The 27,743-nt window shown below is 39.5% G+C and overlaps 1 protein-coding gene across 1 annotated transcript in view; it reads left to right on the top strand.

Moving 5' to 3' along the window:
• Positions 1-27,743, top strand: part of ARHGAP9 (Rho GTPase activating protein 9) — a 744,735-nt gene that overhangs the window by 161,774 nt on the left and 555,218 nt on the right. Inside the window, exon 4 of the mRNA XM_078688987.1 lies at positions 7,220-7,458. Within this exon, the coding sequence (XP_078545113.1) occupies positions 7,220-7,458 (239 nt within the window). The remainder of the gene's footprint in view (positions 1-7,219; positions 7,459-27,743) is intronic.

The following is a 27,743-nucleotide window of genomic DNA, read 5'->3' as shown; positions in this document are numbered from 1 at the left end:
AAGCTTCTACGGCCTGAACATCCCAATCATCAGAACTTATATTTTGTTTAATTACATCCCCCATAGAAACTCTAAGCACATTAGGGACATTTATAACCTCAGTGGGCCCATGAATTTGAAAACGAACAGCATCCCATACAATCCCATCTAAAACAGGCCAAGTAGTCATCTTAAGAAAAGCCAAGTCTCTCTTCAATCTGTGCGATGTGGAATGGGGAGCCAATGTTCCATTGATATGTCAAATGCATGTTCTCTCTTCGACATAGTGTCCATTGACAAGTCGAAAAAAATACAACACAAAGCCAATTGACATGAAAAGGTAAATTGAAAAAAGCACCAACCAAATGTAGGTCCAAGGGGGAATCAAAAAATGTTTCTTAAACAATATAGCCAAAACAGAGACCTTTGAAGGTTTCCTCGATGTTTGTGAATCAGTGTCAAATGAAAATCTGGATTCCGTAGCCAAGCGAATTTGCAAATCAGGCATCGATAAGTCAGTAGGGTAAGTGTAGTCAGTTTCATCAAGTTGAGTACCAGGTAGTGTACTCAATAAAGGACTATAAATTGCAGGCATTTCAAGGGCAACATCAGGCACTGGATCAGAAGCCGGGGCCAAAACAGAATTCCTCAAAATTAAAGGACATGAGACTGCCGGTATCATACTAAGAAGAATCGGCCACTCTGTGTATCTTGACATTGTCAATTGAGATATACCTGTTTTCCTTACGACCTGGAAGTGGTGGTAAAATGACTGTTCTTGTGCCCTTCACACCAAGCACCGGAACTGGAGCTCGATAAGAGGGATCAAATTCTTTCTTGTTCTCGAACTTCTCTCGAACCAGTTTCTTCAACTTGGGGTAGCAAGCCAACTACCGGGATCTGCAACGCATCATCCGAGGTGGAGGGCAAGCGTTCCTTTGCAAGACTGTCTCTTGTAGATTCTGTAAAACATTGCAATGTTCATCTATGTCAAAGGAGGCAGCAACAGCCACCTGGTCTAGACCGTCAAGGTCCGGTACAAACATCTTGATACCAAAGAGCATTTGGTATGGGGTCCACCCACCCAGAGACCTTCTAGGGAGATTATTTAGAGCACGCTTCACGCTGCTACTAAGATGTACTTCTACGCAGTATCAGAAGAAAAAGGACCGGAGTGATCTAAGTAAACACAACAAAGTGGTTTATTAGAAATGTACAACTGTGTCTGGGGCAGACGCGCAGTAGTTGAAGGTTTAATCTGCTGGCAAATGTCACGTTGAAGGACATAATACCGCATCTGCTTGTACAGTCCCCGCCACCAGAAACGTTGTTGTAACTGAGATACAGTAGCCGAAACGCCCGCATGCGCAGACGCAACACCTTCATGGGCTGCAGTAATCAGCGCTGGCCTGCGGTCCGCGCTGGGAATCAACCTTTCACCAACGTCGGGTATTTTCACATAAGGAACTTTATTAGGACTTAAGTGGTATGAATACTTCGAAGGGAACCCCTTAGGATATTTACTTCCCTTCTCAGTCGCAGCAACAGCTGCCAAGATATCATCATCAATCTTACTTTTGGAACGTGTAACTGCTGCAACCAAATATGTCGATACTGCTGATTTTGCAGCCTCATCGGCCAATGAATTGCCAACAGCGTGAACTCCTACGTGCTGATGACCGAGAGTATGAATTACAAACACGAGTGGCAACTGCTCTTTAAGCTCAGCCACTCGGACCCAGATCATTTTATGTTTTATTGTGCCACCCTTGGAATCACGAAAATCATTCTGAATCCAAGAGAACAGGTTTTCATTGTAAGACTGGACACAGTAGTAAGAATCACTCACAATAAGAGTCGTCACACTAGGAACAGCATACTCCAATGCAAGCATCAGAGTATGAAGCTCTGCCAATTGTGCGGTGCAGTCTCCTAAAGTCTGCGTGTGCACGACCCTGGACTTGAACTCATCGTTCACCATGGCACCTACCACAATGGTGCAAGCTGAAATGTATGCATGCTTAGACCCATGCACAACTTGCGCTGAACCATCGGTGTGTATGATGCAATGGAAATCCTCCAAAGGCCGCATAGTGAAAGGCGCAGGATGAACAAATTCATACTGCAAAAACTCTTGCGACTGTAGGGAAGCATCAAAAATAAATGAGACATCCGGAGACGTCAATGATGCTGCCCATTGTATCCACCGTGGGTGCAAAGCTTTAGAATTAAGTTCACTGGCTTTCGTCACTGCCTCTAATGCAGGATACGGGGTAACAACCAACATGCGTTTTTCCTGCGACAGTGCACGTTCCTTAAGAATCACCATCTGCACTGCTGTCAAAACTTTTTCCACAGTGGAAAACCGTATTTCTGCCGAAGTGTAGATGTGTGACTTGTAAGTAATAGGTACTGTGTCTCCTTCGTTAAAAGTAAGTTAAGTGAAGCCCACCGCCCCAGGGATGATTCTTATCACCAGGTTGGTGTGGTTCTCACGAGTCAGTGAGAATTTAGATTCTAGAAGATCAGCCTGCTAAGATTGCAAAATAGCTAAATGTTCTGGCAGCCAGCAAGATTTGGTAAAAGTAGGTTGTATCAAAGCATACAAAGGCTTGATACGCTGGGCATAGTCAGGAATGCATGTACGCCCGAAATTCAAAAATCCCAGCAAGGACTGTAACTTTTTCAGAGTTTTAGGAGCGTGCAGTTGTGCGTATTTCTCCAAGAAGTGAGGAGCCAATCCTCGCCCTTCATTGTTGAGCTCATAGCCCAGAAACAACACTGTGTACTCTGCAATGTGAGACATTGCAAAGTTGAATTTGTAACCAAAGTCCTCAAAGTTACAAATTATGCGGTCAACGCGACACAGATGCGCCCAAAGCTCGTCGTCTGTGAGATATATGTCATCCACATACGAACACACATGCGTGTCCACTCTCTCTAAGAGAGAGACAATGCAGGCAGCAAACACGCCTGGACTATCCTTATAGCCCATAGGTAAACGTTTGTATTGGCGTTGTTTGCCACCACTTGTAAAACTGGTCCATTGGGAACTAAGACCATCCAAATTGTGGGCAAAAAAACCATTGGAAATGTCAAGTGGGGTTTTAAACCGTTTACGCACAAGACAATCCACTAAAGCAGAGCTGTGGGTATTCTGTACTGCACAGGTACGACAATGCGAGTTCAAATGCCGGTAATCCAATACCAAACGGAACGAGCCGTCTGGCTTGGTCACAGTAAAAAGAGGGTTATTCATCGGTGACACACAAGTTTCAATTACACCTTGATATTCCAATTGTTCAAGGATTTCTGCAACGGAAGCCTTAGCTTCGCGTCGGATGGAATATTGAGGTTGAGGCTGTGGCATAGACTGTAAGGGAATCTTGTGGTGTGGGGAAAATGTATCCCAACCACAGTGAGTACGGTACAGAGACGGCGCAAGGGCTTTAGCCCACTCTTCTGCAAAATTCAGCGCATGCTCCTTTGAGACAGTGTGCGCGAAACTAGGGAGGATCACCTTCTCCCCTCACGGAGCTGCGAGAACAAAAGGTGGGGGCCAGTCAGCCTCCGCTAACAAAATGTCATAGGAGTCGTAAGATTTTCCTAAACTACCTCTTTTAAGGTACGTTATATGTCACCTTCAATTAAGAGGACAATGTTATAAAGTCTATCAGGGGGAGCTACTCTGGTATCAGCTGTCTCCACAACAACATACTGGTCAGTCGCTGTCACCTTCAGTAGTGGACGCAGAGCCTCTCGCACTATGGTAATCTCTGCCGCGCTGTCCAGCAAGGTCAGAGCCCATGTCAGATTCCGAAGCTGCGTTCTCACTATCTGTGGCATATCCCGCTGTTAAAGCGGCAACTGTCTTTTTCTGAAACTGTGGTCTTTTCGGTGTTGAATCGTCCTGCTTGCCTTTACCGTTTTTCGGGCGGGGCTGGTTGCGTCCCTGCTGGCCACCCCGACCTCTGCTGCCTCCTCCACCACCGGTCGATGAGGCCGATGAGTCCTGAAAAGAACGAGGAGAGCATTGTTCAGAAACCTGAAAACGATCTGGAGATTTTATCACCGCGTGATCGCGCAAGTCATAAACACGTTCTGTAGGTGCAAGCACTGGAGATGCAGGACGTGACCCCTGTTTCTATTGCTGTTGTTTACCCTGTTTTTGTTTTTTCAGCCAAGTTTGCTTCTTAACCTTGGGCTGGTCGTCTGTTTCCGACTTCTGCCCTTGGGGTTGCTTTTTCTCTTTTGTTAAGAAAGGCTTGACACCCAAACTGTTACGGCCCACGGTTTTATAAGCCGCCGTAATAATTCTCGGTAACTGGCGGGGTTTATCGGCATCGGGCACCGCTTGCAAAGCATTACACACCTGAAAGCTTACCGTATCTCCCTTGACATTCGCAAGGACAAGATCGGAAACTACGCCAAAACTGCTGCAGAGCCGCATACCCAATTCAACCGCTGCCTCAGATCCGTGCTCATCTTGAACACGTTTAATGACCGAGGGAAGGACAGTCATTGACGGAGTGCCAAAGCACCTCGTGTACACCGCCGCAGAAATCTTACCCCAAGACTCACAGTCACCTGCCTCTGGTATCAAGTCTTTAGGCAAACTAATTGTCAGAATCCTGTGTTTCTCAGCAGGAGTTGTATTAGGAAATACAGCTTCCAGCTGGTCAATTTTTTCGGTAAGCCAGAAAGGCATATCATCCTTATCCTGGGGGCGCGTGCCCATCACTGCATTAACCATAACAGGACTAAGCTTCATACCGCTCGGTCCGGCTGGAAGCGCCGCAGCACCTGGGGCCCCGCCCAGGAGGTTGCGGGTAATGTATTGCACTAACGACCAAATTACACTAATTGCGACTGTATGTAACAGCCCTAAATCTGCAACGGGAACCGCTCCATGTCTAGGATGCGGTGTAAATCTAGCCAAAACAGGCCAGGTAGCGCCTAGAATGGACAAAGGACCTAACCTTGAGCCTAACAAAGTGTGGGGTAGGGCGCCATTAAATCAAACTCGATGCTGCCAAGCATTAATCTGAACCTCCTGTGTCCTATATGGAACATATTCCTGAGGCACGGCAGTAGCAGTATAAGTGTCGAACACATTAGTATTTGCGTTCACAGCCGGGAAGGTCACCCACGAATAGAACATTTCGTATGGGTAAGCTACTTCCGCACTCACAACCATAATAACTGCCATGCCCTCCAACCCGACGTTATAAGCCTGCAAATAATAGTGAACCGCAATTCGACTATGCTGCGGTATGTCAACGTCAGCCATAGTGACACAGTAAGAAAGAGGTACAACAAAAAACTACGTAGCACAACTGGGTAGTAATTCAAAAGGAAACCATTTGAAAAGATTCAAGCTTGAAAAGACCTATGTAACTATAGGTAGGTTTGTCCGATACCACTGTCCTTCGGAAACAATAGTGAAGGGGGTTAAGGACTGATATAAGCACTACTCAAGTGTCATGTAATAAGACCACCAACGGTTGGGCGCCATGTCGCAGGGATTCTGCTCCTACACAGAACTGTGCATAGAGACTTAGAACCTCAGTGAATTAGGGTCTACCAAAACTCACCACAGTATCCAAAATCCCCTACAAGACTAGCAATCAGTGTCTCATTGGTTCTTCCATACCCCCAATGATTAGACAACCCAGAACATGGACTTAGAACACCCCAGGTAATGTGGGACACATGAACACTCTTCTGTTATACTAACATACCAATCCAGAACGAGGAGTAAATGAAGACACGTGCAAGTTTGAAATATTTATTTCTAATGCTGTGTTCTCAGGCGCGGTATCTTAGCTAATACAAGCAAACATATTATATGCAACAAGGTTATCAGAATAGTTACTAGTCCATAAAATACAAAGGGAGAAAGCATGTTAAAATGCTAAAGGGAAGAAGACTAAATGTCACCTCAGTCTTACCCTCCCTTGCTAGTATATTATATTATATCTAAAGAAGGTCTCTTTGGGTTTTAGAAGGGCGGCCCCATACCTCTGGTCTCAGTAGAAAGGGATCACATCATCTTCTACCCCAGCTCTCTGCATGCGAAATATTCATCAAGTGTGTGTGCATGATCTGCGCAGTACATTGTTAAACGCGCCAAAAGCCAGAGTTGGCCACAGCTGCATATGTGTTATGTCTAGGGCGTGCGCTGATCAGACCTAACAACAACCACTGTGTTGAAATAACATTGAAGGCCTCGGCACTCACTGTTCCGACATAGCTTACCAAGCAAAGCTGATACAATAGGAAAACATATTATTCTCATGCGAAGCAAAATATTCTACTAGGCTCAAAGCATTAATAACAATATGTGCTGTGTGCAGAAGCAGCAGAAAGGAAAAATGGCGTTTAAACTTCTAATAAGCTCATGCTAACTTAACATAGTGTGAAGGCAAAGCCTATCTACATGACAGTTCCTGTCAGTCAGTGAAGGAAGAAAACTCTTTTTAATTAAATATGTGGAACAATCTGTGGGTCCGTACATGTAGTGAATCCCAACTCAATAAGATTTTGAGCCGCTCTGAAGAGCAACTTATTAGTACAATCTCACTAACTCTCACTAGTCACTTAAAGAGGTTCCAAAGCAGCTAAAAGGTGCCTGCATGCACCATCATCAAATTGTATTCTTAGCCTTAAAGTGACTTGAAATACCGTTTTAAACTCTAAAACACAGTATAGTCAGGGTTATCAATGTTCTATTGTGCAGCTTGATGCCACACTGTGTAGTGGACTGACAGTAGAAGCTTGTGACATTTTAGTGCCAGTGAAAAGTGCTATGGAAAATACAAAATCTCTGAGAACTGTTACCTCCTTGGAGGGTCGTTTCTCTATTCCGCCTGGCCTTCTCTCAAAGGAACAGATCTTGTTCGTAATACTGATTTTCAGCAATGCCATCTAGTGCTGGATGGGCATATGCAGAAAAGTTTAGATTAGGAATCTATGTGGATAAAGGTTCCAACAGGAAAAGCACTTCAGAAGGTAACTGTTTATTTTGTATTGATTCCATCTATTGGCAGATCTGTAAATCAATTCAATGTGCACCCTCTGGCATGCTTTCACTTTGCTTGCAGGATTCCCTTGCTTGGTGTGCAGTTGTAAACAATTTGACACTATATTGTATTCAAAATTTCAGCTGGAAGTCCATATCATGAGTATTTTTACAGTGCTATTCCAGTTGAATAATCTGTTATCTTCGCACTCGTTTCAGGTCCAATGGTACAATTTAGATCCCAGCAAGACCTTTCCTCCCATTTCCATGGACCGCAACTGACACTCTACCAGTCTTTGCACGAGAAGAGTTTGTCAGAATTTTCCCAAGTGAGTACTAGACAGCATTCCATGCGGACCTCCAGAAGCTACGAAAGAACAGGAAAGTGGGACATGCAATATTGCAAATTTCAACAGGGCCGGTCTACGTCTGGGGAAGACTTACAGAATATAAAGGTGGTGAGTCCAGGCTTTTAAATATTGTCATGTAAGGAGTGTGAATTTCATGGGCTAGCTCAGTAGATTAGGGTGCCATATATTTTATATTTCTAATTGAGATGTTTTCTGTACAAAACCCTGCAATCACTAATCTGTCTCTCATCCTTAAGAGGTTGATGACAGCAGTACTGATTTCAATTAGGTTGAAATAAGTGTTTGTAAGTATATGTATGTGTAAATTTGTTGGAAACTAAGGGACTAATTTAATCTTTGGCAGATGGAGGGTTCTCTGTTGGGATGGTGTAGGACATTGTGCTTGCCACCCCAAGGGTCTTTTGCCCACTAATCTAGAATTGCTTGCCACCCTTGTGGATAACTTTTAACATTGATAGGAACCAATGACACAGTGCTTTCTGTCAATGTTTTAAAAGTTTGACGGACCTCGCTGTCAAAAAAGACAGCCGCATGTCGAACTTTTACACTACTTTTCATTTTTCAACATCATACTCCCAAATAGGAAATTTGTTTTTAGAATTTAAATTAAAAACAAATGATCCCCCACACCATGGGAGTTTTGCCCCATGGTGAGTGGGCCTTGTTTCTGTTTATTGTCCAGTTTTCCTGCAGTAATGAACACAAAAAAAAGTAATTGGGCGGGTAGTCGGATTCCTAACCTCTGATGGCCTGTACTCTGTTGAGCTGTCGAAGGAGTATGCTGGCAATGGAGCCAGATTAGGCTTCGTCTTTGACATTCTTTTTGTCCACCAGCCTCTACATCAGACAAGCAGACCTTGAGTTTGGAGAAGACCACTGTGACAGAGTACCCTCCCACAAAACTGTAAATCATCCCCCTAACTTTATTTATAATGGTGATAAAGATAGCAAGCTGATACAAAGACCTAAACATCTTTAATCGTCAGGCGTCGGGTTGCCCTGGGAAACCACTTATGTATGATGTCCTATCTTTTTATGTGTTTAGTTCTCCGCCCTGACTGCAGAAACTCCACAGTCGTAAAGTTAGTAAAAAATTGCAGTTTTGTGAATACTGAAAAACAAATGCAGAAGTTTACCTTTGTGAATCAGTTCCAGAGTGAAAGGGTCTGACAACATTTTACTGCCAGCCTTTATGAAGCTAGTCGCCGGTTTCCATGGCACCCTGTTCAGTGTTACTAAAAGACTAATTGGCTATCCTACATAAAATCATATGATATAATTACCCTCCAGGAGACCTGGGACAGGGGGGACAATTTCTGGCTAGACGGCTTTAGCTCATTCTCCCTACCTGCATGTCCAGCTTTAGCGGGCAGGGCAAAAGGTGGTCTCTTGTTTCTCCTTTCTTTGGACCTAAGAGGCTCCGTAAAAAGGCTAGAGTTGGACTCTTCCCATTGTCTGATACTGGAGCTTAGTAAGCAAAATTACCCAAAGCTCTTGTTAGTGAATATTTACAACTCGGGGGAGTGCGACTATGTAAATCAGCACTTAAGTACTTTGAGTCACTTTTTTAATGATTATAAGTCAAAGCAATCCACTTCATTTTATGTTTTATTAATGGGTGATTTTAACACGCATTTGTGTGATTTACATTGTTCGTTAAATGATTTGTATGGTTTTAATTTTGCCCAGATCCCACATTTTGAGCACAACATACGGGGTGAGGGTCTTGAGTCCCTTTTAATGGATGCTGATCTCTTTGAAGCTAGTTTTGTCAACCTTCGAGATCGGTGCCCCACGTTTAAAGCCAAGGCTAGTAATACCATTATAGATTATATTTTTATGTCCCACACGTTATTCAATAAGGTGACTTTCTATAATGCTCAGGAATCTCCTCTGAGGGATCATAATCCGGTTATCCTAATCCTGGATATTACCTGTGGCATCCTGAGCAAAGGTGGCAGGAACTGGGTTCCGAATAAGGTGCTACCTTGTGATCAGGGAAGGAGGCTTAGATGGGCCAATGTAACCCCGGATATTTTTTTAAGTGGCCTGTGTGAGAAATGCACAGATTGTATTGCTATTTGCACTAACCCTCTAAGTACCAAGAATGCGGAACTTGTAGTTTTTGAGGGAATATGCACTCAGATAGGCCGTGATTTAAGTATAAATACTAAAATGAAATGCAAGTGTGGCCCTAAGTGGTTCGATGAGAAATGCTCACAAGCTCATCGCTCTTTAATTTTAGCCCTGAAAAAACAACCCCGGGCTAGGGATTTGATAGCCGGGAGGGGGAAGGAGTATAAGCTGGCACTTCACAGTTGGAAAAAAGAGATCAAGGATGAGGCATGGAATTCACTGCTGTCCGTGGAGGTGTTAAGGGATAGCTCTAGGCTCTGGACCATCATAAACACTCCTTTTTTTCTTGGGGGAGGACAATGAGTCCCAGGATTGTAATATTACTGAAGCTCAATGGCTTTCTCATTTTGAAGTGATTTATGAGTCAGGGGGGTCGTGGATTGTACCCCTTGGTCCTCACTTTATCAAGCAAGTACCCCGCTCGAGTTTAATTATGGGTAAATTGAAAAGGTAATAAGAGACACTGCTAGTAATAAAGCGCCGGGACCAGACGGCATTCCTGCAGACCTCTATAAAAGCAACACCCAATTCTGGGCTAAAATCCTTGTAAATGTTTTTAGTGCTGTGGGCTCAGTTGGTTTCCCGGCCTCTTGGCTAAAATCAATTATTATTCCCATCTTTAAAAAGGGGCAGCGGGGGGGATCCTCTGTGTTATAGGCCGATATCCCTTATTGACTCCTCTGTGAAAATTTTGGGAAAGGTAATTCTAACTAAAATTACAGATTGGGTACATGAGAGGGGGATTTTGTCCAATATGCAATATGGTTTTAGATGTGGGAGGAGCACAATGGACCAGTGTTTAAATTTGCATCTATTAATAGGCACATATACTATGGCCAAGGAGGGGTGCCTGACGATGGCTTTCATGAATTTATCCAGCGCGTTTGACCTGGTTAACAGGTCAAAGCTATCGAACATTTTTTTGGAAAAAGGGTCTTGACCCTTGTCTTGTTTATTTTTTAGCTAACCTTCATCAAGATCTTACAGCCTCGGTCAGGATAACCCAGGCTGGTGACTGCACCAGATCTTTTAACTCTGGCAGGGGCGTCCGGCAGGGATGTATTCCAGCGCCCCTGGTGTTCACTCTCTATATTAACGACCTGGACAAAGTGCTAGTGGAGGCGGCTCTGGATATTCCGCGTGTAGGAGACGGCTTAATCCCTGTTCTCCTATACGCGGATGATGCTGTACTTTTAGCCCGTACTGCAGTGGGCCTTCAGCGGCTCCTAGATGCCTTCGGGACGTTTATGCATTCATTAGATCTAATTGTGAATAATGGAATGTCACACACCATGACAGTAGGTCACAGAGCTAGGAAAACAATTTATTGTAATGGAGAGGAAGTTACCTCCGTGTCCTCCTTCACTTACCTGGGAGTCCTATTTGATGATAGGTCATCCTGGGTCCTGCAACAAAAAGTAAAAAAGAATGCAGTCATACGTGCTTCCTCATCTCTTTTACGGTTCGCACAGCGTTTGGGGGCTAGACCGATAGAGGCTATTCTAAAGGTTTATAAAGCCAACTGTTTGGCCATTGCGCCCTATGGACCCTCTATCTGGGGTTATAAAGAACAGACAGGGATTCAGATAGCTGAAAATAAATTCCTACGGAGTCTTTTGTCTGTACTACAATCTACTCCATCGTATGCTATCCACCAGGAGTTAGGGCTAGGCTATGTTACTGATAATTTGAATACAGCTCTGTTGCTTTACTGGCTCAAAACTTGACTGAACCCTGATCTAACTCTGAACCATGGGATTTTACGGCACTGTGCTAAATTAGATAAGTCCTCAAAAATTAAGTGGCTGTCGTATGTTAAAAGTATGTTTTCTAAAATAGGACGGCCAGAACTTTATGAGGAACCTGATAAGATCAGGAAGGAGGATGTGTCGTGGGTAAAAATGAATTTTAACAAAGTTCTGATGATGGGGCGAGATGAACAGGAGCTATGTAAACCTCTAGTCAAGGCCCATTACTTGTTAAAAACATCAATTACCTTGGAACCTTATTTATCAATTGTTAACAAACCTTACCATAGTTGGCTCCTAACTAGGCTCAGTTTTAATCTGATTCATTTCACATTGGGGGATTCTCGGGAATGGTGTAATCCTGTTGATGCTGAACCCTGCCAATGTTATAATTTCTCAACCCAGGACACTTTGCATTTTATGATGTTCCGTGACTTTTATTCCAATATTCGCATGAGATTTCTGGTTCCTATTTTGAGAGGAAGGGGTTTTACTCAGGTCAGACCGGCGTTAGTCTTTCTACAGTCTTTGTGTAACCCTGGGGATATTTTTAACATTGCATCTTTCCTGGAAGCGGCGGAGAGGTTAAAGAATAAGAGAAACTTGAAGCTGTTTTCTTCCTAAATTGGATTATAAGGTTTATTGCATTTTTATTAGGACAAGGGGTACGATCCGGCGATAGTGTTTTTATTTAAATGAATTGAAATATTGTCTGTGTATGTTAATCATCATGCTACAATTATCTGTAATATTGTTTATGTTTGGTGTTTGTTTTTGTAATTTTATGTTTTTAATTAATCGAATAAAGTGGATTGACTGACTGACTGGCTGACTAGTCCCTTGAGTATTTTAACCGGCAAGCATAATCCAGAGTAAACCGCAATTATTGGGCTACCATAGTGATGGAGCGAGATAGAAAACAAAATTTTGTTTAGACTCGCAAAGTCACATTTCCATAACATGAATAAAATTATTAATGATTTGTGATATGTCATGCTAATACAACTTAGATTAAACTTTACACGTGGGGGGACTAACATGTGTGCTCATAAACGTGCATATTTGTTGCATCTTTTTGTTCGTGCAAAATAATAAAATAATTTATTGTTTTCGTTTTTGTCATTACTAACTGCTGCAAACTTAAAAGAAGCATGTGCTTGTTTTGCTTTTCCTTGTCTGTGTGATGTCATTTCTACTATTCTAGGTGCATATGGGTCTCATAGAAAAACGGAGACTGGTAAATATAAACGCTGCTTTATTTGTTTGCATTAGCTAGGTAACATTTTGATTAATCGGGTGGGTTAATTAATTAGTAAACCATGGGGTGGATACAGAATATACTTTATTTCTTACATTAATACTTTTCTTGTGTTTGTTTTATACTAGAAAACATAAGTTGCCTGCGTTTGGGCCTAGTTATTTGAGCCGCAGAAAAAGAGCTGATCTATAATTCTGCAGAAAGTCACGAGACGCCCATTCTGAATTAAAACGATTATTGAAGCTGCATTCACAAAGCAAAAACTGATGAGCTGACATCATTCTGTCGGACATGGCCAAGGTCGAAAGTGAACTTTTTGTCAGTCCTTAACTTGGCATCCGCGGAAGTTGTACTGAAAGACTATGGAAGCTGCGAGGATGACTTAATACAAAGTTGCAATCGCAGGAAGCTTCTGGCTTCACGTGGAAGAGACAATGGTCTTTGTAAGACATGATTTTGTGGAACTTTTTAAGAATCGGGTGACATGTCACTTGTCACTCTTAGCCAATGGGACGTCGAGAATTTCTGAAAACTTTCCTTTGCTAGTTTAGTTAGCGTAGAAAGGTATAAAAAGTCATGCCCTTAGGGTTGGGCTGGCTGCTGCTTTCTGACTTTCCGATGAGGGTGATGTGCTGCTGGACTTTGCGTGGAGCACGTAAGAATCCTCAAAGATCTTTACTTTAATTTCTGTCTATTTAGCTCAGTTAGGGAAATAGGTTTTAGAAATGCTAAACTTTATATAATTTCTTTAAAATTGATTCAATTGCTTAAATTGTATTTTTCTTATATTTCTTACCATCATGCTTGCTTTATTGCAAATAAATTTCATTTATAAAACTTACAACATATATACCATAATTTAGAAAATAAAATCTTACTTTTGACAAACAAGCTGGTCTTGATTATTTAGAAGTATAGGTTACCATTAGCTAGATCACGTCACCTATGGTGGTCGTTTAAATAGTTGGGTTTTATTCTAATGACAATATTGTTTCTGCAAATGTATAAATATGTATATAGTATGTAGATAATGTGTATATAGATTTATTCTGACCACCTGATTCAGTAGGCCCAAAATATATCAGGTTCATAAATGGGTCCATATTTAGTATAGAATTTTGTTTATAGGTTATGAAGTTGGGTAGTGTAGTTTATGATATATTTTCTATAGCCCGCTGGATCAATTCTCTGGTAGCAGAAATTGATGGTTGCTAAGAGGTAACCAAGGTAATATGTTGGTTGCTAAGGATTACGTCATGGTATGGAAATAGGATCGATGTTTTAACACATGTTAAGTTCGTTTTTCGTGCCTATCTGTAAGCTATACCGGTATAGATTGTGTGGCGAGAAATTAGTCACGCAAGTCATCTGTTCTGTTTGTAGTGATATCGCCGAGTATCACAAGAGGTATCGCCGTGTACCATAGTGTTGTCGCCGAGCAGCACAGTTTTAGGGCTAGGTCTGAATCTTGTATAGTGAGGATTTTCTAAAAAATCAAAGCAGCATGAGAATAGGGACAAAGCGCCTTCCATAAAACTCACTGTGATGAGAGTACTAGTTATATCCGAGCTTGAGTGAAGGGTAAAATTAACGTCGGTACATGATTATCTATAAACAGGTTAGAGTCCTGTACGGGTACATGTTTCATATCTATAAACAGGTGAGAGCCCTGTACGGATAACGTCGTTATTTTGCTAACGGTGCATGAATTCTATAAACAGGTGAGAGTCCTGTACGGATTTCATGTGTGTTTGAAATTAGGGAATTTTCCGTGTAAAAGTGCGAGTTTGAATTGTATTTTATGTTCAAGTGGAACTCTTAGAACTTTCACTTCGCGGTGGGTTCAGAGCAAAGCGAGTTCATAATTATACGTGTTAGAAGGGTGGGGTAAGGTTACTCTACTGACAATTGAATATTATCCTTAGTGTGAATAGCGCCGTCTATTCCGAAGTGTGGATACTTGAATGTATGTAAACTATCCTAAATAGTGAAACGAACAGATGTTGTCTTTATAGTCATTGTTAAGAATTAATTTACACTGAAAAGTGTTCTTAAAATGGCGCTGTGAAAAGATTTTGTGAAGGAGGGGTAAGCGCCAGGAGTGAGAAGCGAGAAACCGCAGCTGCTGTGTACGTCACAGGGCCGCGCTGGGATTGGGTGACCTACGTCACAAGCTGTATTCTGATTGGCTCTTGAATCTCTGACGGCCTGTGAGCTGATTGGTCCTTCGGAAAATCTCCAAATTTATTGGTCGAGCTGAAAAGTGACGCAGCTCAACTGCCATTGGCCTGTTGGTGTGTTTCGCGCACGGATTGGTTGTTTTGCGGAACATCCCGGAAATATTTTACGAACGATTTTGTGAATTAAATTTAACTCTTAAAAATGAGTTATCATTTTAAACATATTGAGAAAAAGACAACATTATTTCAGAAATTTAAGAATTTATTTTCACCTGACAAGAAAATCGAAACGCGAGGTGGTAAACTACTTCATAAGTATAAAACACCTGCAGCGTACATGGAAGGTGAATACGGATATCATACTGTCTTATGGTTCGACAGTTGGAAACGTTATACTAAAAACGACGGTGTTTTAGCTTGGCCTGATGATGGTTCATTTAATGTAAGAGTTTTAAGAAATTTACGAGAGAAAATGAATGCTCTTGTTCCAAAACCGAGACCAACTCAATTTGAAGCTTTAGTTGAGTGGGAAGACGAGATGTATCAGTTACAAAGAGAAGCTAGTGGAATTAAAAGACCTTCTAAAAATCCATCATGGAAAAGAGAAACTCATGAAGATAGATTGCGAATGTGGAGACAGGGAAACATGAGTGAAGGATTATATTTAATTCATGAAATGGTAATGGGTTCTCCTACAGGGAAATCTATGGAAAGTGAATCTGAGGATGCAGTTATGGAAGAAATATATACAACTGCTAGAAAGAAACAGCCTAATCAGCCTTTGAGACCTCCTAGATCATGGTCTACTCCGGTGGTTTCTACTGAAACTTCACCGAGTGCACCTCCAATTAGTGAAGCTCCTAAACTTTATCCAAATAATAGTGAAATCACTGAAACTCCTAGAAGATCAGAATTCGAGAATGCTCGAAATGAAGGTAGACATTTTTCAATGACTCCAAGAGCAAGGGAACCTCCAAAAGATTATGCAAGAGAGACAAGAAATGTTGAGGATGTTGATTATAATGAATATTTAAGGTCTAAAGAAGAATTAATTAAAAGAATGACAAAAGGCATGGAAGCTGTCACAGTTCCAGTAACAATAGGTCCTGTTCAGCCTGTATTTGATCAAAGAGATACAAACAAAAATGGATTAACTATTCCTTTGAATACAGAAATTCAAAAGCCTGCTGAAAAATTTTATTCAGACTTGACTGAATTAAACACTTCTAGATCGAGAATGCCTGATTTAACCTTTAATGAGGATTTATCTCCAAAAACACCAATGGGTGCTATGTCAGATGTAGGAAGTCCTGAAGTTAGGGTAACCACACCAAAACTTGATGTGGCCAAATTAAAAGCTAATATTGAAGAATTAATAATTGGAACAATTGGCCCGGATAGTTTAAATTACTATCGGGATGATGAACTATTATTCATTTGCAAAAGTATTCAGTGGAAAACGAAAAATAAATATGATCAATTAGAAGATCTAGCTGCAGAACTGGAAATCGATGTGAGTAAACAAAAGAATTTTGCAAAGCATTACAGATTAGACTTTTCAGAAAGTGACATTGAGAGTTTGAACTCAATGGGAAGAATAGTTCACATTAAAGATTTGATTGTATATATCAAAAAGCTAGGAGAACTGAACAAATGGAGAGTGAAATGGACCAAAAGGAAGGAAGATGAAAGATTGGAAAAATTGTCAAAACAATTTCCAATGAGGGAAGTTGCAGGTGAAGGATATGTTCATGTCCCATGGTCAAGACAAGACATTCTGTTATTCACAAATGACTTTCCAAAATTGAGGGAGAAACCAGTTGAGTGGTACAGGCAAGTCGATAGATTTATCAAAGTGTCAAAAGTTCTGTGGATTGATTTAGATGGATTTTTTGACATTGTAGTCCCATCTGATCTTTGGACAGAATGTAAAATATCTATTAGTTGGCCAAAAGCAGAACCTGAACGAATCAAAGAAACAGGTGCCCCAAATCCACTTGTAATGGATTTCTATGAGAAAGTAATTGTTTGGATGAAAAACAAAATTCCACCCAAAGAAGTTGATTGGGTTAAAATAGAAAGAACAGAACAGGAAACAAAAGAATCAGTTCATTCTTTTTATGAAAGACTATTGTTAATCTTTAAACAATACAGTGGTTATGAAAAATTAGATGAAAAAGACATGAGTCATTTTATCTATAGATTTGTTTATGGACTAAAACCTGAAATTGGAGAAATGATCAGAACTAGTATTGTCGGATGGCAAGCACTATCTGTAGATGATATTCTAAGAAAAGCAAAATATTGTAGCGATGAATTAGAAGTAAAACAGAAGAAGCTGAAGGAGAAAGCCATGTGGGCTCAGGTAAAGGTGGCTGAGCAACAGATTGCCAGCATGGGAAATAAGAACACTAATTTTGTTCAAACTGGAAATACAAACCAGATACAAGGAAAGTTTAAAGGTAATAATTTCCCAAAGAAATTTAGCCCAAAGATAGAAGAGCTGAAACAAAGATTACCTTGTTTTAATTGTGGCGAAATTGGACATTGGAGGGACGAGTGTCCTCATCCTCCTAGAAACTCAAAGAATCCCTTATTGAATCCACAGATGCAGAATGGTGTTAACCTGCAGCAACAGCTACAGATGCAACAGGGGTTAAATGAATTTAATATTCAGCGACAGTTACAACAACAGCAACAACAACAGGTGAATAATCGTCAAGACCAGTTGCCACAACCACCTTTTCCGAATTGTGGGGGAGTTCAAAAATATAATCCAAACGTGGGATTTCAGGGATGTGAACAGGTAATAAAACCACAAAAACAGCAAAAGCAGCAAAAGGTTCAAATGCAAAATGCTTCACAACAATTTTTATTAACAGAAAGTCAAGACAGTGATTCTGATGATTATTGCTGACGGTGCCCGAGAGAGGAGGAAGAGTGTGTTGTTGGAGCCACTCTTGAGGTTGACCAGTCTGGTCCTTATGTAAACGGGAAAGTTAATGATGTAGACATCACTTTTCTAGTGGACACTGGTGCTACCCGTTCTACTGTTAGATCAGTGGAAATTGAAAACCTACCTCTCTCTGGGGATACCATCCAAGTTGTGGGAGTAAGTAATCAGCAAATTAAAACAGACTTAACTGATCCAGTACCAGTTGAAATTGGAAATTACAGAGACAAACACAGATTTGTAGTTTGTAACAGTAGTCCAGTAAATCTATTAGGCAGAGACATCCTATGTAAAATGAATTGCAGAATATATTGTTCTCCTGAAGGAGTTGAATTACAAACAATGGAGGAAGATGGTTTGTACAGGATGACAATGATGATGATGGAAGCAGAAGAAACAAAATTGTTTCCTGCATTTGAAGAAAAGGATTTACCTGAAGAGCTAAAGGAAACAGTGAAATCTGAAATATGGGATTTTACTGGAAATGAGATGGGTCTGATGAAAAATGTAGATCCTGTAAAAATAGCATTGAAACAGGGAATAGAATTTCCAAACACTCCACAGTATAAAATGAAAACAGAGACAATTGAAGGTATTACACCTATAATTGAAAAATTAATCAAGCAAGGCGTATTAAAGGAAATGAAAAGTAGCTCTTGTAATTCACCAATTATGGGAGTTAAAAAGTCTAACGGAACATTTAGGATCGTACAAGATTTGAGAAAGATTAATCAAATTGTCATTCCATGTTGTCCTGTGGTTCCAAATCCAGCAGTAATTCTATTTCAGATTCCACATGATGCTGAATGGTACACAGTTATTGACCTTTGCAATGCATTCTTTACTGTTCCATTACACCCAGACAGTTATGAAATTTTTGCTTTCAGATTCCAAGGTAAGACCCTTGGATGGACAAGAATCCCTCAGGGCTATACAGAAAGTCCTTCAATCTTTAATGAATTGTTAAAAAGATCATTAGAAGATTTAGACTTACCAGGTAGGTCTACGATGGTGCAGTATATTGATGATTTGTTAATAGCTGCAAAGACAAGAGAAAATTGTGTAACAGACACAATAATTCTGTTAAATCGCCTTGCAGAAGAAGGACATAAAGTGTCCCCAGCAAAACTACAGTTTTGCAAACAAGAAGTAAAATATCTTGGTCACAGAATTGCAAAAGGAAAAAGACAAGTAACAATAGAGAGAATAAAAATGATTCAAGCAATGTTACCGCCAAGAACACAAAGACAGGTCAGAATGTTCCTGGGAATGGTAGGTTACTGTCGACAATGGATAAGTGGATTTTCAGTAATTGCAAAACCACTACAAAGATTGACCAAATCAGATGTAAAAGATCCAATTATTCTCAAAGATGCTGAGATGGAATCTTTTGAGAACCTGAAAAAGAGCTTATGCCAAGCTCCTGCTTTAGGTATGCCAAATTATGAGAAAGATTTTGAACTGTATTGCAGTGAGAGAGAAGGATGTGCATTATCTGTATTAATACAGAGACATGGAAATCTAAAGAAACCTATTGCATACTTCTCTGCAGTTCTTGATCCAATTGCAAAAGCATTACCAGGATGTTTGAAAGCAGTTGCAGCTACAAGTATCAGCCTTGAACAAAGTGAAGGAATCATTATGGGATTTCCTGTGAAAGTTTTTGTGCCTCATTCAGTTGAAATATTACTGACAAGAGGTAAGACTCAACATTTAACAAGTAGCAGATTGACAAAGTATGAGAAAATCATACTGGGAGCAGATAATGTTTCGATTTCAAGATGTTTGAATCTGAATCCTTCTACATTGCTGCCTGATTCTGAAATTGTTGATGATATTGAAACTGAACATGAATGTTTAGATGTCATGGAATTCTGCACAAAACCAAGAAAAGACATCAAAGACAGACCTTTGTCTGAATCGGATTTTGTCTACTTTGTAGATGGCTCATGCTTAAGATCCGAAGGAGGTGTCTTGAAAGCTTCATACTCAGTTTGTACAGTTGTAGATGTTGAAGAAGCATCATGTCTTGAAGGAGTTCGTTCAGCACAAGTGGCTGAACTGATTGCTTTAATTCGTGCATGTGAAATATCAAAAGATATAAGAGTTACCATCATTACTGATAGTCAGTATGGATACGGAGTTGTGCATGATTATGGACAACTCTGGTCACAGAGAGGATACATGACATCAACAGGATCACCAATTAAAAATGCAGTTTTCATTAGAAGATTAATTGAAGCAATACAATTACCAAAAGAAATTGCCATAGTCAAGTGTGCAGCGCACACTAGAGGAACTGATTATATTTCCAAGGGAAATGCCTTCGCAGACGAAACAGCAAAGTACTGCGCAAGGAAAAATTATTCATACAATCGGGAGAGGAGTAAAGAAACTGATTCAAATTCATTAATGCTAACAACTGTTGTAGAAACATGGCATGAGATTAGAGATTTACAAAACGAAGCAGATGATGAAGAAAAAGACCTATGGTTAAGATCAGATTGTAGACCACGTGAAGAAGATGGAGTGTGGGTTTACAAAGATGGCAGAATAGTCTTACCAAATTGCTTGATTGCTGACATGGCCAGATTATATCATGGTCCTGCACATCTAGGAAGAGATTCTATGGTCAGACTTTTTAGAGAAACATGGTTCAATACCAAATTTAGAACCATTGCAGAATCTTTTTGTCAAAGGTGTTTGTCATGCCAACAAATGAATCCAAACAGAAAATCAGTGGTGGGGACAGGAATAATTGGTCGAGAGGGTGGTCCCTTTACCAGGTTACAAATAGATTTCATTGAAATGCCCTTACACAACTGTTTGAAATATGTACTTGTAATTGTATGCTTATTCTCAAGATGGGTAGAGGCTTTCCCTACACGACATTGTGATTCAATTACAGTAGCAAAACTAATGCTCAGAGAAATCATCCCAAGGTACGGTTTTCCAGTCACTATTGAGAGTGATGGAGGAAGCCATTTTGATAACAAACTGTTGAAGTTAATTTGTGAAGCTTTGAGCATTGAGCAGAAAATACACTGTGCATACAGACCAGAGGCATCAGGTGTAGTCGAACAAATAAATGGAACTATCAAAAACAGAATTGGAAAAATGTGTCTAGAGACAGGTGTTAAGTGGACTGATGCTCTTCCACTTGTTTTGATGTCATTAAGAAGTACACCAGATAAAAAGACAGGTCTGAGTCCTCATGAAATTTTAATGGGAAGAGTTATGAGGCAAGCTTTTGTACCTGTAGGTAAATTGTTGAGCATAAATGACAGTGCAATTTTGGATTACTGTAAAAGGTTATCTGATATGGTAACTTCTGTGTCTAATCAGGTGGGAACTGAAGCTCAATCAAATGAAAAAGTTTTGACTCATGATCTGAGACCTGGCGATTGGGTCAGAACGAAAGTACATCGGAGGAGGAATTGTCTATCTCCTAGATGGCAGAAACCTAGGCAGGTAATCTTGATCACTACTAATGCTGTAAAGTGCAGAGGATTGAAGCGCTGGATTCATCCAAGTCATACTATTCCCGTACCAACTCCTGAGAGTTCTGATGTTGAAAGTGATACCACAGATGATTCTGATTCTGAAGCAGAAGATAGAACAGAAGGTGAAGTAATTCCAGATTCTGAAGATCGACAAGAAAGTCGACATCTGGAAACTGTGCCAGTGAATGGAAATCTGACAAGAAAAGACTTAGAAATAATTGAAATAGATTCCGAAGGTGAAGAGAATCTGTTAAAAGGAAAGATAACTGAGGATTCAGTTGTCTCTATTGAAGACAAAGAAGCTGAACCAAAAGAAGTTTCAGACCAGGAGAGTACCGAAAGGCAGAGAACAAGCTCTGAAGTAAGGAACAGAAATCCGAAATCTGGGAAGCTAGAGGTAATTGAAGAAGAAGAAGAGAACGAATTACCGAGTACCAGTGATGGAAGACAAAGTGAAGTTCCTGAAGGAGTGAAATTGCCGAATAGAGAAGTTCCTGAGTCAATTGAAATTTCAGACTACGAAACTGAAGAAAGTGACGTGGAAGGTGGAAGTGAAAACGGAAAGAAAAGGACTTGGAAATCAGAATCAAATAATTCTGAACCAAAGAAGAAGTATGTGAGAAAAGCAGACTACTGGCCTGGTGGAAGATTGAGAGTCAGATTGATCAAAAAGCCAATAGAACAAGTTGAAGAAATAAGTAGTCAAAAGAGTCCAGGAAAAGAAATTGGAGTTGGAAGAAAAATTGAAGTGATATCGAGAAAAGGGAAGAGAATAATTAGACCAAACCAGAAATACAAGTCTCCTGAGTGGACTTACTTAGTAATTCCACCTGTTATAGACATATATGATAGTAGTGAAGAAGAAAACGAAATCCAAGAAATTAGTGACAATGATTGAAGTACAGAATTATTAAATTGGCAAAAGGCTGAAGAAAATCTGTTAGTTGACACAAGGTCGAAGAAAAACTGTTTAGTTGAAGAAAACTTATGTATGACATAAGGTCGAAGAAATCTTGTTTAGGGTTATAAAAGAAAAATATATTTTAAAAGGGGGGTGTATATAAATTTTAAAATTTATTTTAATTTTGAGGCTAAAACTAACCTAAAAATGCCTTACGTTAAGGAGAGCACTTCAAAATGTTCTGTTTTTAAAAGATGCTGTAAGATGACTCTGGTGTGTCTGCTCATTTTAGTTCTGCTCTGGTTGGTGCTAGCTGTGATTATACCTTTAGAAATGAATAGAGAATTACACAAAGTTAACATAACAAGCAAAGCTCTGGTTAGCCAAAACTAAACATAGTGTATCTGCAAAAGTAATTGATCATCAGCCTAACATTCATCAAGATAAATCAATAGGTGATTTTTCAAGCAATACATTCACAAAACTTTTGAGTGAATATGTAAAGGTAATGGATGCAAAAGACTGTTATGTCTGTGTTAAGTTACCTGCTTCTGTTTCTGAGGGAGTAACATATAATATGCTTCCTCTCACTTATGCTGTAACATGTAGTGTATTAACTAGTTTATTTTACCAAACTGGACGTTTAGAATATTACTATTCAAATTATGATGAGATTTTTGCTAATGTTAAGATTGATAATGTTTTAAATAAGCATAAGAAAGCAAAACAATTGAGAGAATATTTTCTTGTTACTAACGAACTCACTTATGAGTATGCTTATAAGAATAATCTAACATGTAAATTAAGTGCTGAAGGAAAGAAATTTTTGAATATGGTTGAGGAGAGAAGAGCAATTTATAAGAGAAATGAATTAGTCAAACAGACTAAGTCATCCTTCTGGCAAAAAGAGGATGAGAAATTAAATGGCAAAATGCTTGAAAATATTGCAATTCACATAGACAAACCTGTTAGTGGAAAGCTTTGCATTAGAAGAGATAATACACTTTTTGATAATTATTTTGTAGGTGCAAGTAACTGTGAAGATACTTATCAGATTATGGGAGGTTGGGGATTTAAAGGTGGAAAAGATCCTATCTTCCCTGGAATTTATTTTGTTTGTGGTGACAAAGCTTACTATAACCTTCCAGACCATTGGTATGGAACTTGTTATGTGGGAATTGTTTTTCCTAAAGTGTTTCATGTTGACAGAGATTCAGAAGGATTGTTTAAAATTCATAATTATGTAAATAGAGCTAAAAGAGAAACTTTTACTGAAGTTCTGGGAGATATTTTCCAAGCTGTAATACCTTTTGTTGGTATAACCCTAAATGCAGGGAGAATCAGAAAATTGTCCACTATAGTTGATAGATTATCAACAGACACTGCTGATGGATTTCAATTAGTGAATGTTGAAGTTATTGCAATTAGATCCATGGTAATTCAAGATCGCCTTGCTTTAGACATACTCCTAGCAAAAGAGGGAGGAGTCTGTGGAATTTTACATGTCCAACATTGTTGTACATATATACCAGATGAAAGTAAGAATATTGAAATGTATATTAAGAATATTACACAAATGCATTCAGAGATAATTCCTTTAGAAGAAGAAGATTTTACAGGGAAACTTTCAAAAAGGTTTCAAGCAATTAAAAACTGGTTTCACAATATCGGAAGTTCAATTCTTGGCAAGATTCTGGCACCTTTGATTATAATAGTATTCATTTTTATTTTGACTAAAGTAGGTTGTTTGTTACATAAAAGAAAGAAACAGTTGAAGGAAAAGAAGAGAATCTATAAACTCAGAAAAGAAGAGGAAAGGGAGATCGAGTTACAGGAGTTACATAGAGAACGTCATGTTAATTGCAAAGATTATGCTGAAACAGATTTTTAGGTTTACTAATACAAATGAATTTGAATCGATTTCTTAAAATTTAATTTACCAAAATTTTGAGTGCTGGTGTGGTGATTTGTTAATCACCAGATGAGGGAGTTGATGGAGCGAGATAGAAAACAAAATTTTGTTTAGACTCGCAAAGTCACATTTCCATAACATGAATAAAATTATTAATGATTTGTGATATGTCATGCTAATACAACTTAGATTAAACTTTACACGTGGGGGGACTAACATGTGTGCTCATAAACGTGCATATTTGTTGCATCTTTTTGTTCGTGCAAAATAATAAAATAATTTATTGTTTTCGTTTTTGTCATTACTAACTGCTGCAAACTTAAAAGAAGCATGTGCTTGTTTTGCTTTTCCTTGTCTGTGTGATGTCATTTCTACTATTCTAGGTGCATATGGGTCTCATAGAAAAACGGAGACTGGTAAATATAAACGCTGCTTTATTTGTTTGCATTAGCTAGGTAACATTTTGATTAATCGGGTGGGTTAATTAATTAGTAAACCATGGGGTGGATACAGAATATACTTTATTTCTTACATTAATACTTTTCTTGTGTTTGTTTTATACTAGAAAACATAAGTTGCCTGCGTTTGGGCCTAGTTATTTGAGCCGCAGAAAAAGAGCTGATCTATAATTCTGCAGAAAGTCACGAGACGCCCATTCTGAATTAAAACGATTATTGAAGCTGCATTCACAAAGCAAAAACTGATGAGCTGACATCATTCTGTCGGACATGGCCAAGGTCGAAAGTGAACTTTTTGTCAGTCCTTAACTTGGCATCCGCGGAAGTTGTACTGAAAGACTATGGAAGCTGCGAGGATGACTTAATACAAAGTTGCAATCGCAGGAAGCTTCTGGCTTCACGTGGAAGAGACAATGGTCTTTGTAAGACATGATTTTGTGGAACTTTTTAAGAATCGGGTGACATGTCACTTGTCACTCTTAGCCAATGGGACGTCGAGAATTTCTGAAAACTTTCCTTTGCTAGTTTAGTTAGCGTAGAAAGGTATAAAAAGTCATGCCCTTAGGGTTGGGCTGGCTGCTGCTTTCTGACTTTCCGATGAGGGTGATGTGCTGCTGGACTTTGCGTGGAGCACGTAAGAATCCTCAAAGATCTTTACTTTAATTTCTGTCTATTTAGCTCAGTTAGGGAAATAGGTTTTAGAAATGCTAAACTTTATATAATTTCTTTAAAATTGATTCAATTGCTTAAATTGTATTTTTCTTATATTTCTTACCATCATGCTTGCTTTATTGCAAATAAATTTCATTTATAAAACTTACAACATATATACCATAATTTAGAAAATAAAATCTTACTTTTGACAAACAAGCTGGTCTTGATTATTTAGAAGTATAGGTTACCATTAGCTAGATCACGTCACCTATGGTGGTCGTTTAAATAGTTGGGTTTTATTCTAATGACAATATTGTTTCTGCAAATGTATAAATATGTATATAGTATGTAGATAATGTGTATATAGATTTATTCTGACCACCTGATTCAGTAGGCCCAAAATATATCAGGTTCATAAATGGGTCCATATTTAGTATAGAATTTTGTTTATAGGTTATGAAGTTGGGTAGTGTAGTTTATGATATATTTTCTATAGCCCGCTGGATCAATAGCACACATGATTTCTTGTTATCCTTACACCTCCACCCACTGCATAGCCTTTTCTCAAGGGAGAATTGGTTCGAGCAGAAATGTCTTGCCTGAACTGTATCACTGGATGTGTCTGCGTGTGCTGTTCTAGCAACGTTCACCAGGCAATTTATATAAACTGGAGGACATTCCCCGGGGCAAGGTATAAAAGATCATTTGTACTTGCAAAGAGATAGTGAACATGAGGATGTCTCATTGAACAGCATCGTGAGTATCCCGATGGTTAGGTGGACACCCATTCTCGTGTGCCTGTAGCTCTTGTGAGAATTATGTGTGATATGGGAGAAAAGATTAAGCATCTTCACACAAACCTACAGAAGACCTCTCTGATATGGGTTCACAGTGCTTAATTTGTACCAGTAGTTTCAGTCAATGGGCATTGGCACTCATTTTAGGAAACCAGGACTTATTTTTCATCATCAGCCTTTAACCCAGAGCGAGAGAGAAACACTGAAAAGAGTGGAAGAAAGAGGTAGAGAAATATACTAAAACAGCAACAAAGGGAGAAAGCAAAAGAAAGAACGTGCAAGAGTGAGAAAAATATATCGGCAGTGTAGGTAGTGGTGAAACAAAGAAACATGAGTTGAAATCAAGAAGATAAAACCTCGAAATTTGGCAGTACTGGAGCAGGCATATCGTAAAACTTTGAGCACTTTTTTTTTTTTTTAACAAACGAGGCAATCGTTTCCAACCAGCACCACAACTACCCATGTTCCTAGCCTTCTCTTTGCCACCCCTAGATTTTCAGCAGTTGGGGCGGTACCCAGAGATGTTCCAGGTAAATGTTTGCCTCTCTTTTGGCACTTAACACCCCTTTAAGCTCAGGGCTATGAGTTCAAATGCGCTCTCAGCCACACAATCATGCACATATTTCTTGTAGGAGATTCCAGGGGCCGTACATTCTGCACATCCAAGTGCCATGTGCCCCGCCCACAGTCATTCACCCCTGTTCTATCTACCCTGAAGAGTGTATGAATTACAGTAACGATAATGGAAAGATGCTCCTCTTGTATGTGGAGCGTGTCTCTTGGCTCACAAGCTTGTGGCTTGCTCGTCTACATTCCTTCGTAAGCGCTGGAAGATTTTTTCCGAAAAATGTAACAACAATTTTAAACATTATGAGTATGTTATATAGCCCGGCGGCAAAGGGTAGTTTCACAACGACTGCTGTAAAGGAATAATGCACAACTGGCATATTAATCATTTTAATGAATCAGCTACGAAAAATAAAAATACCAAAAGTTAAGGATAGGTTTGTATCATTATATCAAAAGTGTTCTAGGTTAGTGTGCAAAGCTCTGTCACAAAAGTTTGTTTTACAGCAAGTCAAACAGTCCTAGACTGCATGTTGAATTTATTATGACATCACATCCCCACAGCATGCCTTTTTTTTGCGCTTTCATATATGGATGGATAAGTGATGATTTTTGCCCTTTCCTTGAGATCACTTAAACGTTTTTCGTACTTCCATATGCCAAATTGGCATGCATCTGTAATGTACATGGTTGTAGTCTGGAATATCGTAGAAGTAATATGACCATATCATCAGCAACATATCGGAAACCAAAACATCGAGGATGTAAGGGCACAGAGGGAGGTGCTGTTTTACTATTCTTTACACTACATATCCATACCTTGAAGATATATATACCATTAAGGTGTGGTGATAGGTATAGAAAGTCTATACATGCTTTCTTGTTGATATGTTGGTCTATAATATTCTGATAACAATATCGTAACCACTTAATATTCTTTACATGGCATTCCGGGACAACTTCCATGTACACATCGAGCATGATTTTCTTCAACATGTGCTGTTACTGTAATTCGTACAATGTGATTTGAATTTGTCAGGAACAAACAGATAAATGTATTAATTCATTTTTGAATGGATGATTGAGAACGTTTTCTAGGTGTACAGCGTAAGTCTACCATTGGTCAATTCACTTTCGCTAGCATTCAAAATTAAATGTACATTAGATTATTGGAATGTTGACAGCTCCATTGAAGACAATGGAGTAGCTTCGGGCTTATAATGGCTGGTATAACACCGGAGCTCCAACATTCCATTGTTTATATTCATGTTTTCCCTTTTTAGTTTTGGAAATTCTGCCCTTATT

Source organism: Lissotriton helveticus, chromosome 1_1 (genome assembly GCF_964261635.1).
Source record: "Lissotriton helveticus chromosome 1_1, aLisHel1.1, whole genome shotgun sequence".
NCBI classification, from domain to species: domain Eukaryota; kingdom Metazoa; phylum Chordata; class Amphibia; order Caudata; family Salamandridae; genus Lissotriton; species Lissotriton helveticus.
Note: the sequence above shows the minus strand (reverse complement) of the source record. Positions and strands in the feature narration are given on the sequence as shown.